This window comes from Cetorhinus maximus, chromosome 18 (assembly GCF_964194155.1).
Source record: "Cetorhinus maximus chromosome 18, sCetMax3.hap1.1, whole genome shotgun sequence".
Taxonomy (NCBI): domain Eukaryota; kingdom Metazoa; phylum Chordata; class Chondrichthyes; order Lamniformes; family Cetorhinidae; genus Cetorhinus; species Cetorhinus maximus.
Window position 1 is genome coordinate 29,641,645 of NC_135896.1, and position 17,658 is coordinate 29,659,302.

The 17,658-nt window shown below is 41.8% G+C and overlaps 1 protein-coding gene across 2 annotated transcripts in view; it reads left to right on the top strand.

Annotated features, from left to right (window-relative positions):
• Positions 1-58: 58 nt before the first annotated feature.
• togaram1 (TOG array regulator of axonemal microtubules 1) overlaps positions 59-17,658 on the top strand; it is a 148,165-nt gene continuing 130,565 nt past the window's right edge. For both annotated transcript variants that reach the window (XR_013579446.1, XM_078562321.1), the window contains exon 1: positions 59-2,320. Coding sequence is in view for 1 of the 2 variants with exons in the window: in XM_078562321.1 (XP_078418447.1) it covers positions 287-2,320 (2,034 nt within the window). In the remaining variant the exon portion in view is untranslated. The remainder of the gene's footprint in view (positions 2,321-17,658) is intronic.

The following is a 17,658-nucleotide window of genomic DNA, read 5'->3' on the forward strand; positions in this document are numbered from 1 at the left end:
GCGCGCGCCTCCCTGCCTGTGTTTGCGCGCGCGGCCGCCGCCGCTCCCCGGTGGTGTTGGGGTAGGGGGGGGGGCTGGGACGGTTTGTTATGAGGGAAGGACAGTGAGGTTTGTGCCGCTAGCTGGTACCGGCGGCGGGAGGTGAACGCGGTGATTATTGTAAATAAGGGGCAAATGTCATGTAAACGATTGAATGACGTCAGAGAGGAAGGGATGAAGCCCTGGAGACGGCGGCGTTTACAGTCGCTTAAAGGGCTCGGCCGGCCGCCGCTCCCCGGCAGCTTTGATGGCAGGTTCGGTTGCCAAGTTGATGCGGCCGGCGTTTGCTAAGCACGAACAGCACCGCTTCTCGACCGGTGACCGAAGTGAAGGCATTGAGGCGGGCCGCGGTGGCGGCGGCGGCTTCTCCTGCAGGAGCAGCGATACTCGGGATGCCGTGATGTCGGCGAGGAGGAATGGCAGCCCAGCAGCCGCGGCGCCGGCCAACATGGAAGATGATGTGATTCTCCAGCAGCTCAACAGCCAGACTTCGCTCAAGCGCACCGAGGCACTTCAAGCTCTCCGTGCCAACGTCAGGCAAAACGCAGGGAGGTTAGTCTTTGGCAACAAGAAAGCTCTCTTCTCAACTTTGAACGAAGTGCTCCTCGACGGCAGAAGGGAGGTCAAAGTCTCGTGCATTCAGCTCATATCGGAAATTATTCAAGGATCGGATTCAGATCTGGATTATTGTAGGGCTGCCGTGCTACCCAAGCTTATATGGAGTCTGCGGGACGACAACCCTACTGTGCGCAAAGAAGTCGTGCAAACTTTGCATGTATATTTGAAATACTCTGTGATCTCGAAGGACGTTTTCTGGGCTTTGATAGAGCATGGACTGGAAAACCATGATCCTGTTGTCAGGAAAGCAACGACTATTATTTTACCCATTTTGCTCACTAAGGAATTTAACAACGACAGTTTATTCGACGTGACCCTATGTTTAGCTAAAAAACTAAGTGGTGATAGTATGGATGACCCTTTCTCAGCTTTCACAACTATGGGACATATAAAACGCCACATCGGAGAAGAGGAATTTAACTCGTACTTAAAACGTTTGCCACCGTCTCTTAGGAGAGATTATAACAAACTAATGGAAATAAAGTTTGAACCACAAGCCAAGTTAAATGGAGGTAACGTACCTGAACTGGAACAAAGTAGAACCTTTAAGACCAGTTCGGGATTTCGTGGTAGATCCATCGGCAGCGTTGAAGATGCCTCCCAATTTTCCAGGCCAATTTCGAAGGATCATAGTAACCTGGAGTTTCGAATAATTCCGCAAGAGTTATACGCCCGGCTTCTAGACCGGGAAGACTATAAGAGTAGAACGCATGCTGTTGAAGAACTGAAGAATGTTGTCGATGATTTTAATTTTATGACTGTGCCTTCTACATCCATTTTAGGTTTAATTGGCTTTTTATGCACTTTGCTTGATGACTCAAATTTTAAAGTTGTTCACGGTACATTGGAAATCATCAACTTGTTGGTAGTTAAACTAAATCATGGTGTGGTAAATTATCTCAAACCCATTACATCTGCAACAATAAAAGTGCTAGGTGACAATAAAGTTGTCACCAAACAGGAATATATGAAAGTCTTTATAGGTTTAATGAAGCAGGTTGGTCCTCAAAAAGTACTTGATATGCTGCTTGACAATATAAAACACAAAAATTCTAGAGTAAGGGAAGAAATATTAAATATTATAATTGCTTCACTTTTGACTTATCCAAGTGAAGACTTTGATTTGCCCAGTCTTTGCCAGGTTGTCGCACCAGCATTAACTGACTCTAAGAGAAAGATCCGCCATGCAGCTTTAGAGGCTTTTGCCATGTTGGCTTCATCCCTTGGTTCTAACAAAATGTTCTTGGTTAAGGCAGTGGATACTGTGGAGTTACAGGAAGATGGTGATGGTGTGATGGCTGCAGTGCAAGCCAGACTAGCAAGAAGAATCCTGCCAAAATTAACTCCACAAGGACTTGTGGAATATGCAATACCAATGCCATCTTCTGCCCATGGTAGAGGGTTACAGATGCCATTAGGAGCAGATACTGAGTGGCTGCTGGCGAGTGGAAGAACCCAAAGTGCACACAGTTACCACGGTGATCATGAAGCTCACTCTTTGGGCTATGGATCACCTAGCCCCAGTACTGATGAATATACCTCATTCAGAAGAGTATTAAGTGCTGGCCGAGGGAAGAATAAATTACCGTGGGAGCACACAAGCTCAGTTACCAGGAGGTGTGGTCAGCAAACTAGGTTTTCAAATACGGCTCCTGCAGAACAGGTAAGATTTGGAGCATGCAAATTCGGAGTTGCGAATAATATGAAAAAGTTAAATTATGTAGTTTTGATTTTAAATTATGCGTAAGCGTACAGCATTAATAATTCAGTGTCTTTGACTTTCCAAAGTTGCCTAAGTGGATGCAAGCTTTTGGTATGAAATTTAACAATGCTCGAAAACTGATTGTAATCATTCTATCTTACTGAATTGTGGACATACTGTGATTGCCAGCGCTGTTCTCAATGGTTGATGTAAGTAACATGGAGGTGACAACAAACCTACAGAGGAGTTCTCATAATTGTGGCTGAAATCAAAGTTCAAAGCAGAACCCACATCCCACCACTGCTTGGTGCTGCAACCTATTGTGCTACTGTGCTGCTCAAGCACTGTAACTTGGATCTCCTTGTAATTTGGCAAATCCTAAACCTGAACAAATAAAATTATAACTGAACTTAACTTGCCAAAATAAGTTTTTGCTTATAAATATGTATAATCAGAGATGAAAATGTGGGACATCCTTAATGAAAAATTCCATCTGTTAAGTAGTTTCTGTACAAATGTATTTTTAAAGACCTTTTCAATTTAAATGTACAATTTTAGACTTGCTGTTTGGCAGCTATTAACTGTTTTATTGAGTAACTGGTGACAGAAAACTAATGTGACTGTTCTACCTAAGTGGTTATTAAGATTTTGCAAAATGCATTTTTGCTGTTGGTCAGTTTTTATGTGCACAATGGTCATTCTGTAGAAGGAGGGGTCTAAAAACTGCAAAAATCTAATTTCCAGTCTTTGTGCAGAAATATTTAGCCTGACATTACTAGCAGATGATCATATTCTGTTTATGCATCCCCCAAAGTTTGTCGCAAACATATTAGGCCTTGCTGCGTCAGACACTGCCATATTCAATATCTAATCTATTTGGAAATATTATTGAAATGCCTGTTCTTTTAATAGATTGTAGACAATTTGTTGAGGCTCTTGGGAAAGAGTCAGAGAGTGGAATTTGTTTTTGATTGTGGTAGTAAAGAAGCAACACCAATGTAATCGGTGAAATTACCTTAGCACCAAGCAATTCTCATTATCTTTTCAGCTAGCAAAGCTATCCAGTATAAAAACTAGAGATGAAACCAAGTTTTGAGTCCCTTAATGATGGAAGGTGAAGCTTTTCCATCTTGCATTTATTTTGCAAGCACGTACATCCTCTTGAATGTGTTTAATTTATGTTTTCAAATTTTGCGCACACATGTACACATGTACATTGTTCTTCTCTTGAAAGATGGCTTTGACCCTTACCAAAAGCAGTTGTAAACAATTCAGAATAAGAACAGTTTGGTTCCAGTGGGTCCGAAGTTAAAGAGCATGTTTCCAGAAAGACCAGGTTTTCAGCAAACCATAGTTTCCCCACTGATTTATAGCACTTGTGAATGAGTGTCAGTCATGTCTCACCACATACAAAAATGTTCCTTTAGAACAAGAGAAGCTGTCACGTTTTAATCTACCTGTATTATAGGCTTTAGTGTAGAACTAAGTTGCTATTCTTTCCTGAATTCCGCTACACTTAACATTTTTTTCACGTTCATAGAAATTTGGATAGTTTTCATCCTTTTTGATGTCTGACTGACAGGTTACTTATTTATTTTGATATGAATCAATCTGTTCTGATGGATGAGTGGATAAAGGTTTGGTACTAAAACAAGGTATGAGAAGGACCCAGGTGATCTGACCTTGGCTGGGAAAGCAGTTGGGAGATCGACGATGGGACTCCGTGTCCTGCAATAGACAGGGAGGTCATGGTCCAGATTGCAAAAGTGTCTATGCATGGATATGTAACAATGACGAAACATGGCATGATATGGCATATGATATATGTGGCCAAAAGTCCTGCTGGCAATCACTGCAACCCAGCATGTTGGAGCCTACAGAAGGGGAGGGGAGAAAATAGGGAGGATACACGTGATTTAGGCCTAATGTTGTCCAAATACTTCAACCATTTAGCTCCTTCATGTTAGTTATAAGAATTCCAAAATCTATTGGTCTTTATTATGTCTCTATCTACTTGCACTTTGAAGGATTTATGTTTTTTACCCCAGTTGATTCTGCAGTGTGCTGATCTGACCATAAAGCCACATTTAATGTTTCCATTTATATTATAGTGCAGCCTTCAGAGCCAGCACTGTCATGTAAACTGAGCCCTGCAAGTCTTCAGAAGCACAGAGCTTCATCTGAAGTGATGGTTTCATGTCATGGTTCAAAAAACAAATCACCACCAGCAACAGAAGTAAATGCTAATCAGGGAAGCTGGACTACACACTGCTATTTCAATCCATGCACGAGTAAGCTGAGGTCACAGCCTGCCTAAACAGGCAAACAACAAGGTTTCACATTGCTGGGCTAAGAACCTTTTCTGACCTTAGAGAAGGTTGGTGGTCAGAAATTGTTACACTTGGATCTTCTGAACAACTGCGCATAGAGGTTGGGCAGCAGAGTTGCTGCAGCAATGCCAAAATCCATCTGAAAATAACAGGCCTGAATTCAGAACATTGAAAGGGATTTTGTGATAAATGTGCAGCTGTAAATTTTAAATAGTTTATGTAAGCAAGTTTTGGTCCAGCGCAAATTTCCGATTGGCTGGTCTATAAAGCTGAAAGGGCACTAAACTGTATAGAGTTCTGCAGTTTATTCCAGGCAAGTATATACCAGCTACAGATCAAAAGTGACTGATGTGGAACAAAATAAGAGTGAGCAAAATCACTGTCCTTGGAAAAACTCTACTGCAACAGCTAAAAATAACTTTTTTAAAGCAACCTGCTTCTGGGCCTCAGGCAGGTATTTGTTGTAAAATGCTAACAACTGAGGATTCTGTTTTTGTCCACAACTGCCCCATTTTCTCAAATTGCATAATGTAAAGGAACATCTTTTATAAGCTGGCCACCCATTCTGTGTTGTACTTGACTTATGGTACATATGCTGATGGTAAATCTTTGTCTTAAAAATAACTATTAGAATTTAAGCAGAGAAGTTAGAATGACTTAATTTTGTTAAACTCTTGTCAAAGCAGAAATTGAATTTATTTAGTGCCTTTAATAATCTATTTCTCAAAATGTTTCACAGCCAATTAATTACTTTGAAGTGTCAGAGAATCATAGAATGGTTAAAGCACGAGGACACAGTTTGGCCTATCATGTCTGTGCTGGGCCTCTAAAGGAACAAGTCACCCAGTGTCACTCCCTGCCTTTTCCCTGTAGCCCTGCAAATTTGTTGTTTTCAGATAATGATCCAATTCCCTTTTGAAAGTCTTAATCGACCTTGCCTCCACCACACTTTAAAGCAGTGCATTCCAGACTGTTCGCTGTGTGGAAAAGCTTTTCCTCATATCACGTTGCTTCTTTTGCCAATTACCTTAAATCTGTGTACCCTTGTTTTTTATCCTTCCACCAATGGGAACATTTTCTCCCTATCTACTGCCTAGACCCCTCATGACCTTGAATACCTCTACAAATCCTCTATCAACCACCTTCTCTAAGGAAAAAAGTCCCAAATTTCTATGTAACTCACTCAAGTCCCTCATCTCTGGAACCATTCTTTATTGATCTTTTCTGCACTCTCTCTAATGCCTTCAAGTCCTTCCTAAAGTGTGGTGTCCAGAACTGGGCACAATACTCCATTTGAGGCCAAAGCAATTTTTTATTTATACAGGTTTAACATAACTTCCTGGCTTTTGTACTCTGTGCCCCTTTTGATAAAGCCCAGGATGTTCTATGATTTATTAACTGCTCTCTTAATCTGTTCAACTACCGTCAATGATTTATGCACATATACACCCAGGTCCCTCTGCTCCTGCACCACCTTTAGAATTAGAATTCTAATTTATAATACATTATTTTAATTTATGTTATCTCTTTGCTTTCTTCCTACAAAAGTGAATCACTTCATACTTCTCTACATTAAATTTCATCTCCCACTTGTTAGCGCATTCCATCAACCTTTCTATGTCCTTTTGAAGTTCTACATCGTCGTCCTTGTGGTTCACAGTTCTTCCAAAATTTGCTGATGATAGGAAACTTGAAATTGTACCCCTGTGCACAAAAGTCTAGGTTATTAACATTGATCAGGAAGAGCAGAGGTCCTAATAATAATCTCTGGGGAACTCCATTATGAACCTTTCTCTAGTCAAAAAACAGCCGTTCATTACTACTCCTTCTTTCCTGTCACTCAACCAATTTTGTATCTATGTTGCTACCGTCCCTTTTATTCCATGAGCTCTAACTTTGCTCACAAGTCTGTTGTGTGGCAGTTTATCAAATGCCTTTTGGAAGCCCATGTACATCACATCAACAGCATTACCCTCCCTTGCCTCATTTAAAAACTCAAGTTAGTTAAATACGATTTGCCCTTAAATCCAAACTGACTTTTCTTAATTAATCTGCATTTGCCCAGGTGACTATTAATTTTGTCCTGTATTATTAGCTCTAAAGCTTCCCCAATGCTAAGGTTAAACTGACTAGCCTGTAGTTGCTGGGCTTATCTTTACACCATTTTTTGAACAAGAGTATAACATTCACAATTCTCCAGCCCCCTGGCACCACCCCTGAGTCTAAGGAAGACTGAAAAATTATGGTCAGTGCCTCCATAATTTCCACTGTCACTTCCTTCAATATCCTTGGATGCACCTTATCTGGCCCTGCTGCCTTATCAACTTTTACGTACGGACAACCTATCCTCACTAATTTTAAACCCTTCAAGTGTTCGAACTGCTTCCTCTTCACCATGACCTGGACAGCATTTTATTTCTTGGTAAAGACAGATGAAAAGTATCCATTTAATACTTCAGCCATGTCACCTGCCTCCACGTGTAAATCTACTTTTTGAGCCCTAATTAGCCCCACTACTCCCCTTACCACCCTTTTACTACTTATATACACATAGAAGACTTTTGGATTTCTTTTATGTTAGCTGTCAATAGGAACAGAAGTCGGCCGTTCAGCCTGTCGAGCTCGCTCGGCCGTTCAGCCTGTCGAGCCCGCTCGGCCGTTCAGCCTGTCGAGCCCGCTCGGCCGTTCAGCCTGTCGAGCCCGCTCGGCCGTTCAGCCTGTCGAGCCCGCTCGGCCGTTCAGCCTGTCGAGCCCGCTCGGCCGTTCAGCCTGTCGAGCCCGCTCGGCCGTTCAGCCTGTCGAGCCCGCTCGGCCGTTCAGCCTGTCGAGCCCGCTCGGCCGTTCAGCCTGTCGAGCCCGCTCGGCCGTTCAGCCTGTCGAGCCCGCTCGGCCGTTCAGCCTGTCGAGCCCGCTCGGCCGTTCAGCCTGTCGAGCCCGCTCGGCCGTTCAGCCTGTCGAGCCCGCTCGGCCGTTCAGCCTGTCGAGCCCGCTCGGCCGTTCAGCCTGTCGAGCCCGCTCGGCCGTTCAATTAAGTCATGGCTGATCATTTATCTCAACACCACTTTCCCGCGCTATCTCTATATTCCTTGATCTCATTAGTCTCCCCAAATCTATCGATTTCTGTTTTTGAAATGATTGAGCTTTCACAGCCCTATAGGGTAGAGCATTCCAAAAGATTCACCACCCTCTTGAGTGAAGAAATTACTTCTCATCTAGGTCTTAAATGGCCTACCCCTTTATTCTGAGATTATGTCCCCTGGTTTTGGACTGACCAGCCAGGGGGAACATCTTATCCACATCTACCCTGTCATGCCCTGTAAGAATTTTGTAAGTTTCAATGAGGTCATCGTTCATTCTTTGAAACTCTAGGGAATACAGACCCAATCTCTCCTTGTAAAACAATCCAGTCATCCCAGGGATTAATCTGGTGAACCTCCGTTGCACACCCTATATGACAAGTATATCCCTCCTCTGATAAGGGGACCAAAACTGTACACAATACTCCAGGTGAGGTCTCACCAAGGCTCTCTACAACTGCAGCAAGACATCTTTGCTCCTATACCCGTATTCCTTTGCGATGAAGGCCAACATGCCATCTCCCTTCCTAATTGCTTGCTGCCCCTGCATGCTAATTTTTAGTGACTCATGAACAAGGACACCCAAGTCCCTTTGGACACCCGCACTTCCCAACCCTTCACCATTTAAGAAATATTCTGCCTTTCTGTTTTTTCTACCAAAGTGAATAACTTCTTCACATATTCCGTTTGCCATGTTCTAACCTTTTCCAAGTCCTCTTGAAACCTCTTTGCATCCTCCTCACAACTTGCATTCCCACCCAGTTTTGATGTCATCTCATTCTCTTCTCTTATACTCTCTTTGCTTCTCTTATTTGCTTTTTCAAACTCCATCTGAATCTTTTATATTCGGCTTGGTTCTCAATTACATTATCCACCTGTCAGCTGTCATAAGCACACTTTTTCTGATTCATCTTATTTTCATCATCCAGGGGCTCTGGATTTGTTTGCCCTACCCATCCCCCTTTGTGGGATTATAACTTGACTGTATGTCAACAATCCATTCTTTAAAGGCAGCACACTGTTCAGCTACAGCTTTGCCTGCTAATCTTGTGCCATCACTGTTGTATTCTAGGCAAGCGTGGCAACCTGCTTGTGCACAGTAAGGACCCTGGGAAGCTAGAATTTGTGTAGTGTAAATATAAAAGCCAGAAATATTTGGAATAGAAGGATGAAATAACCCAGAAATGTAAGTCAAAAATCGGATGACCAGTTTACGTTGCCTGTCGATGCTGGAGCTCATTCGGCTGTGGGGTAGTAGAACATAGTACCATTTTCTCCCCACACAGTTCTCAGTCTCAGGAAGACTTTAGAACAGTGATGGGCAACTTAGGCTAATGAATGGGCTGCATGAGTTGCCCTCCTTAATTGCAGTAGGTCGCAAGATTGAAACCAGGCATGTGCACTAACCATGACCCCATGAATAAGATTAAATACACTTAATACATGCTAAATATTTCATAAATTATAGAAAATGCTTAATCATTCATATCTGAATAGAACTGTCATCAACTTCAAATGGTAAAAACAAAAGGAATATTTACACTTACCTTACATAATATTCCATGTGAGCTCTGGATCTGTTCTCCACACATTAGGACTCAGGGATTTGCAAACGCTTTGCAATTCAGCACTGAGGTTTCCATCCGTTAGTCTGTTGTGCGTCTCGCATTAATGTGTCCCATAGCAGAAAAAGTCTGCAGTGCTTTGATTGGACGCAGAGGGAATGCACAGCTTTCGCAGTCAATGTTGTGTGCAATCAGCATGCACCTCACTTCACGTGCCCTTACTTTATGTGCATACCACTTTAGTATTACCAGTAGGAAAAACTACGTGGATGGAAACTGGTGGAATCTGGCAACCCAGCGCATAAGCAACAGTCAACAAAATGTCTTGTGGGCCGCACTCGGAACCCTGATGGGCCGCAGGTTGCCCACCACTGCTTTAGAGGGAGGGTGCACCCTTACAAGGAAGTGATGCTGAAGGATGAGGTGATGGCGTGCACCTCCTCATGGCCAGTTGATACAACAGCAATGGGAACACAGCAGTAATATCTAAAAGTTACAAAAAGCTAAATATAGAAAAAATTAATGAGTGCATTTATACTTTATGTGGGGCTAATGGAATTGGTTGTCAATTTTAGCTCCTATAATATTGCAGAAGTGTATTGTCAGTTGCTCTGTTTATTTATTTTCCACCCTGTATCTGTATAGCAGGGCTTTTCCCTGTAAAATATAGGAAATCCTATAAACATAAAAACATTGCATTTGCCAACAGCAAAATACAGATGAACAGGAACATGCTGTAGTTGAGCAGAAACACAAAAGCCTTTGATTTGCTAATATATGTATAAAAGAGGACTTCTTATTGTTTTAATTAAGTTGTATGTGTGTGTGTACGTCAGCTATTACATTTTTCATCAGTTTTAAATGTAGATGGTGAAGCATTTTTTTAAAGTTGCAGCTTTAAATTGACTTTGCCATTTTAAAATCTATTACCAATAATTATAACCTGAAACAATACTCTGAAGGTCAGGACATTGTTTTTTTTTACCTCTGTTGGAAATAGTTTAGTCAGTGCAGCTATAGAGTGCTTCATTTGTATCTAAGCAACACTGGCAGAACACATTAAAAATTGGCTGCTGTTGTCAAGGTGTTCACACTCACATTTTGATGAGCAATTTATTAAATATTAGCCATTTATTAGCTAAAAGGTTTAATGTTTGTAAAAATATTTACGCTTGAGCTAAAAATAATTGCTTTAAAAGTAGTTTTATTTAGGATTAGGTTTCCATTATTACGTCCTTCAAATTTTATATTTCCCTTGTACACTCAGGATTAGTGCATTTATGAAACCATGCTTTATATAAAAAAAATAACATTGTGAATTTACTGGCTGGAAGACACTAACTGATTTAAAAAAAAATACTAAAGCCACATTCCAATGACTTGAAATCACAGTCAAAGATGGCTGAACATTTGCATCACTGTACCTTTGACATTCCAAAGCCATTGAAATGGAAGCCTCCCATCTGCCAAGCCTTACCAGAAACAACTCTGCCTTGAAGGAGTATGAATGGGGCTATCTCCTACCCCATTAGCAAAGCACCCAGACAATCATCTGGTTACTCAACTGGATGGAAACAAACCATTAGCTGCAATCACTTGGACAATGGGACTCTGGCTATGAAAGGAACGTATAATCTAATCATGTAAGCCAGGCAACTCTAATCCATGATCTATTTAGGTCACTGTGCAGTTGGAAAGTGTCATGTGCCAAGCTAGCTAGCCCTTTTTGTTTAAGCACCTGTTTTTCCTGCAGATCAGTGCAGAAGCAAATGTTGCACTGAAGAAGCAAGAACCTGAGTGGGTCCTCTGCCTGTCTCACCATCAAACTTCCAAGTTTTGAACTCTGCCGATTTTGACTATCCTTGTGCCACAAGTAGAGATCTTTATAACAAACTCAACCCAGCAGCTGCTATCTCCAGAAAAGCAGCTAAATTGCCCGTCTACATCTTTAAACTGCCTTGATGTTGAACCCAGAAGGACCACTGGGTTCAGCCTGAAGCCAGCCAAGTCTCCAACGTTACCCTTAGCTTTATCCTCTCGTGTGTGTGTGTGTGTGTGTGTGGAAAGTTGGAGACTTTTTATTATTTTTCTTAGACTGGGTTAAGTGCAATAAATACTATTCTCTTTTTAAAAACTCAAGGAACTATGTCTGTCTTTTATAGTCACAGCATGTACACAGTTAAGCACTCAATTGGCTGGCTTATCCTTTTCTAAGAAAAAGTAGGGAAATTGGGAGCCATTCCACCTATCCTCACCTGATTGTATTTGAAATTTGGGGCATCAGGCCTGATAATGGACTCTCAGACAAAGGAGAAAGTGGAAGCGCGGTCATATTGTTCCATAGAAATATATTCAAAACTTTTATGCATGTTTTCTTGTGGTTTGCAGCACAAGAATACTTAATGTCCACAGTTGAGGCCAGTACCTTCCTGGAACAGAGTGAAATAATTTGGGACAGTTTACAAGCCCTATCTATTGAAGAGTTAAAAAATGTAGCTAGGCATTTAGAGATAAGTGTCTGCCTGAAATGCTAAAACTTGTGGCCTGAGCATTTTTCAATTGAACCTGAAGAACAGGAGACAAGCATGGAATCTGAAATGGGCAGGCTAGCATTATCAAAAATGCAGTTGGAGCAGCAGAGACTAGAGCTAGAGTTGCAAGCAAGAAAAAAAGAGAGCGAGAAAGATAGGAGAGAAGTAAAAAAAGTAGAAAGAGGGAAACAAGAAAAAGGGGAAATACAACTCCAAGAAAAAAGAGACACAGGAAAGGAAAGAGGGAGAATTCCAAGAAAGGGAGAAAGAACGAGCTTTCCAGGGAAAAGCTGTGAAGGGAATTAAGACAGCTTGAGTTGAGTAGGGGAAGGTCTACTGTGAAGATGCCTTTAGTGAGGAAAAACAACTCTCGCCCAGGACCAACTGTTGAGATATTAAAGTACTCACAACTGATACTGAAGTTTGAGAAGGATGTGGAAACATTTTTTCCCTCATAGGAAAAGCTTGCAAAGAAGCTGAAGAGGCCAGTGGAGGTTTGGCTCCTTTTACTGCGCAGCATATTAACAGGAAAAGCACGAGACTTATTTCCTATTGTCATACGAATGTTTTGTCAGACAGAGATGACCAAAAATGCTATCCTGAGTATATGAGCTGTTACCAGAGGCGCACTGCCAAAAACTATGAACTTTCTGATAACGGCCCGAGCAAACTTGCATTGAATTAAAAGGGTTAAGCAACTTGCTTTCAACCAATGGATATGGGTGCTTAAGATAGATTCCACCTATGAGAACCTCAGATGTGATTCTCCTTGGAGTGCAAAAGCTCGCTTTCCATTTCCATAAAGACCCATGTGGAAGAAGAGTTTCCAAAGCCAGATACAGTCATCATAGCAGATGACTATGGATTAACACACAGACCTCTAACTTAATGTAAACTAGGATCTGGTAGTCCTACAAGCTAAGGAGAGATAAGAGGGGGCGTAGATGAAAATAAAACGGGCTTGAGAGTAAAGGGAAGTAGTGAGGAAAAATTGATCAGTCCCCAACTTTTAAAAGAAGAAACCAAGATGGTAAACCTGCAGGGGTCTACCTAATGTGTTTTCAGCATGGAAGAATTGTTGGCATGTCAAAAGATCACTGGGACGCTGCAGTCAAGACAGTGTCCGTAGCCGTGAAAGTCTTAAGCCTATGTTCCAATGCGGCAGAGGGCCAGAATACCTATCAGGATTTATTCTTTAAAGGGCAAATGACCCCTAGTTTTTCTAAGAGGCCAGTAAAGGAGACCAGCATTCTTGGAGATACTGTCAGTTTACAAACTTTGCTTGCGGCAGGAGAGGGCATGTGCTGATTAAGGGACTTACTGGGGAATATGTGGAGGTTCTTTTAATAAAGATATACCTGTACAGCGAGCTAGTAACGGTGGGGGTGCTCCCATACAGGAGGTGGACCTTTTATGAGGTAATGACTTAGCATGTTGGAAGGTATTATCCCCAAAGAGTCCAGGGCAGCCACATGCTGAGGACTGAGGGAAACAAGCAAAATTTTGCACAAGCACAGAGGGCTGAGGGAGTCCCAAAGATCCCACAGAAGACCATCGAGCCAGTAAAGATTAAGGAGGCTACAGGAAAGCCGATAGAATTTAAAGGGGCCAGAATAGAGCTCATGGAATTTAGAGACAAAAATAGAGTCAGAGGAAAGCAACAGTGTTGTAACAGAAGCAGCAGAGGTTGAAGGGAATGCAACAGAAGTATGGTTAGCAGAGATCATCTTCCAAGATTTAAATAGGGACCAGGAAAGTTCCCAAACAGTACAACAGAAAGTGAGGGAGATGCTTCACATTGTTGATGTGCAGTGGAAGCTGGGCAGCCATCTGCAGGCAGTAGTGTCAGAGAGGACATGGGACATACTGGGGAAAACCCATTCCCCAAAGGAAAGGTAATGCACCCTCAAATGAACAACATTCGTCGAAACCAAAAAGGGAATGCAAGTAAAATCAGTGTGGAATTAGCCACTGGAGATCAAATGGTTGGGTTCTAAATTCAAATCTAACTAAACATAGCAATTCAGCTTCAGAACCCGCTAAAGTCAAAACGCAGGAATAGAACCTGGATGCCTCACAAGGGCTCAAAAACAATTTATCACCCATTGGCACGCTAGAAATAAGATGTATCAATGTACCAGAAACAAAACTATTGAACCCATGAGTTGTGGACACAATTACAGGCATGCAACCATGCAGTAACAAAAATTTGCATAGTACAAGCCTGGGAGCCAAGAATTTGTCTCCACAGCAACCTGTGAAATTTGATCCCCTCTAAAACTCCCAGTATTGTACTTGAACTTCCACTAAACCATTGAAATGGAGACGACCTGCAAACCCTCACCAGGAACAATTGCCTTGAAGTAGCATGAATGGAAGCCATCCCCTACCCCATTAACAAAGCACCCAGAAAACCATCTGGGTACTCAACTGGGTGGAGACAAACCATGAGACATAATCATTTGGACGATTAACAATCCAGAATAACAGCTAAGTCACCGGTCTGCATCTTTTAACCATCTCGAAGCCAAACCCAGAAGGACCACTAAGTTCAACCTGAAGCCAGCCAAGTCACCAGCCTTCAAGAGCCATAAACTCTTTAACTATACTGGGCCTGAAATTGCTTCATCTATCCTCCCTCTGTGTAATCTACTTGTGTGAGAGAAAGTTGGCGTGTTTTTATTATTTTTCTTAGACAGGTTAAGTATAATACATTTTTTTTAGAAACTCAAGGAAACCTATTTCTTTATGACTTTAATAGTCATAGCACTCACTGAATTGGCAAGCATATCAATTTTTTTAAACTGTTGCAGTCAAATGTAGAGCAGGGAAAGAACGGAACCATTCTACCTGTCCTCACCTGGTTGTATATTGAGGATGCCAATAAGACTTGCTAACATGTTTGTTGGGAAAATAATTGACGGATAAATTCAAAGATCACTTCAAAACTAGAATGCTATGCTGAACTAAATTTTGGGTAAGCCCAGTAAATTCCATCAGTGTCTTAAACAGCGTAAATTGGTGTGTTAGTAATGTTATCATGAACTGTGGCCACTATTGATTTCATTGAGAAACAGTAATTGGATTTGTTTTAGAATTTAAACATTGCTGTTATATATTTACCAAGCCAATAAAGCTCCTAAAAATGTGCTTCTATAGTTTTAGAAGGGTTTATTTTCACTTAAGTAAATGGCGATGGATTGATCTACCAGCGAGCTGGGGTTTCTTTCCAGACAGTAAGTAGAAATTATTTTATTGGGAGCTGATTGCCTGTAGTTCTTATTGAATTCATGCTCTAATAATCTAATGATCTTTAAGAGGATAATATTTTTTACATGAAAACTGGAAAATATATTATTGATCAGTAACTTTTATTTTAAATGTCTCCCAGCATATTCTGTAAGATGAAGTCTTGGAAAGATCAGGTTGAATGTTGGCACAAACAAATCTAACTCTTAGAAATGGTGGGGGTGACAAAGTTGCCAGTTAACTTTTTTCAGTCCCTCTGGTTGTGTACAGTAGGTTTATAAGTTTTTGTTGGTAATGCATCAGTTATATAACCTTGCTATGTAAATTTTTATTGGTTATGGTTTAACTCTGAACATGTTAACTGCAGCTGGTTATTCTCTTGATTACCAGAAGGAAAAAAACCTAGTGATTAAAAGTGTTTTGTTTCCTTACTCTATCCCTGCAGTAACCATACAATATGAAATGACCAGATTAGTTTTGTGTTAGAGTTGCCAAGCAAGTAGTTCTTTTGGGGTGGGGAACCTACATTAATATCAGAATTGTTTGCATGTGCATTTTTCTGTTCATAAGCATGTACCATATGTCATAGAGGTCTAGCACAGCACAGAAAAAGGCACTTAGGCCCATCGAGTCTGCACCGGTCAAACAAGTGCCTACCTATTCTAATCCCATTTTCCAGCAGTAGGCCCAAAGCCTTGTATGCCATGGCATCGCAAGTGCACATCCAAATACTTCTTAAATGTTATGAGGGTTTCTGCCTCTACCACCCTTTCAGGCAGTGAGTTTCAGATCCCCACCACTGTCTGGGTGAAAAGATTCTTCCCCTCACCCCCTCTAAACCTCTTGCCCCTTATCTTAAATCTATGCCCCCTAGTTATTGATCCCTCCACCAAGGGGAAAGTTCCTTCCTGACTACCCTATCTATGCCCCTCAATTTTATACAACTCAATCATGTCCCCTCTCAATCTCCTCTGCTCCAGGGAAAAAACCCCAGTCTATCCAATCTCTCCTCATAACTAAAACTCTCCAGCCCAGGCAACATCCTGGTAAATCTCCTCTCTAATGCAATCACATCCTTCCTATAATGCGGATCCCAGAACTGCACGCAATACTCTAGCTGTGGCCTAACCAGCGTTTTATACAGTTCCAGCATAACCTCCCTGCTCTTATATTCTATGCCTCGGCTAATAAAAGCAAGTATCCCATATGCCTTCTTAACCACCTTATCTATCTGTCCCGCTACCTTACGGGACCGGTTGACATGCACAACAAGGTCCCTCTGATCCTCAGTACTTCCCAGGGTCCTACCATTCATCGTGTATTCCGGTACCTTGTTTGTCCTGTCCCAGTGCATCACCTCACACTTATCTGGATTAAATTCCATTTGCCACTGATCAGCCCATCTGACCATCCCTTCTATATCCTCCTGTAACCTAAGGCTATCCTCCTCACTATTTATCACCCCACCAATTTTCGTGCCATCCGTGAACTTACCTATCAACCCTCCTACATTCATGTCTAAATCGTTTATATATACCACAAACAGCAAGGGACCCAACACCGATCCCTGTGGAACCCCACTGGACACAGGCATCCAGTCACAAAAATACCCCCTCGAATATCACCCTCTGCTTACTGCCACTCGGCCAATTCTGGATCCAATTTGCCAAATTGCCTTGGATCCCATGGCCTCTTGCCTTCGTTATTAGTCTCCCATGCAGTTTCCCACACATTCTATACTCCTCTAGGGCTTCATCTATTTTGAGCCCTTGACATCTGCCATAAGCCTCCCTTTTCCTCTGTGTCCAAACCTGTATACCCTTCGACATCCAGGGTTCCCTGGATTTGTTGGTCCCAGCCTTTTATCTTTACTGGAATATGTTGGCCCTGTACTCCCTATTTCCTTCTTGAATGAGTCCCACTACTCTGATGCAGATTTACCTAAAAGTGGCTGCTCCCAGTCTGCTCTGGCCAGATCATATCTGAACTTATTAAAATCGGCCTTCCCCCAATTTAGAACTCTGATTTCTGGCCCACCCTTATTAATGAGGTGTAACTGGGTTTTTAACAGTGTATTAAGCCTTAACTACTGATGAAGAACCTCTCTGGCCCTGGAAAACTAATTATATACTTGTGTAATGTCAGATTTTTCCATTCTGAAAAAAAGTCCCATGTTCTTCAGTATAAAATTTTAAGCTTGCTTAATATTTCAGCTTTTAATGTGCATGCCCCAACCATTTATTTCACGCTCTGAAAAATTAATGAATGTAAAGGATTATCAGTGCATTTTACTGCCTTGTTTGCTATCTGTGAGAATTCTTCAATGTGATTGGCTACTTAACCTGCATTGCTGATGCCTGGCGATCCCTTGACTCGGCGCAAGAATCAAATTAATGTCATGAAAGATTAAATCCATGCTACAGAGATTGCTAGATCGCAGTGAGCAGCTTTTCCTGAGGTCAGTGACAAATGCCATCACTCTATCACTGACCACAAATTCTGGGCCATTGTGTATAAAAAAAAAAACCAGCATGACACATTGTTATA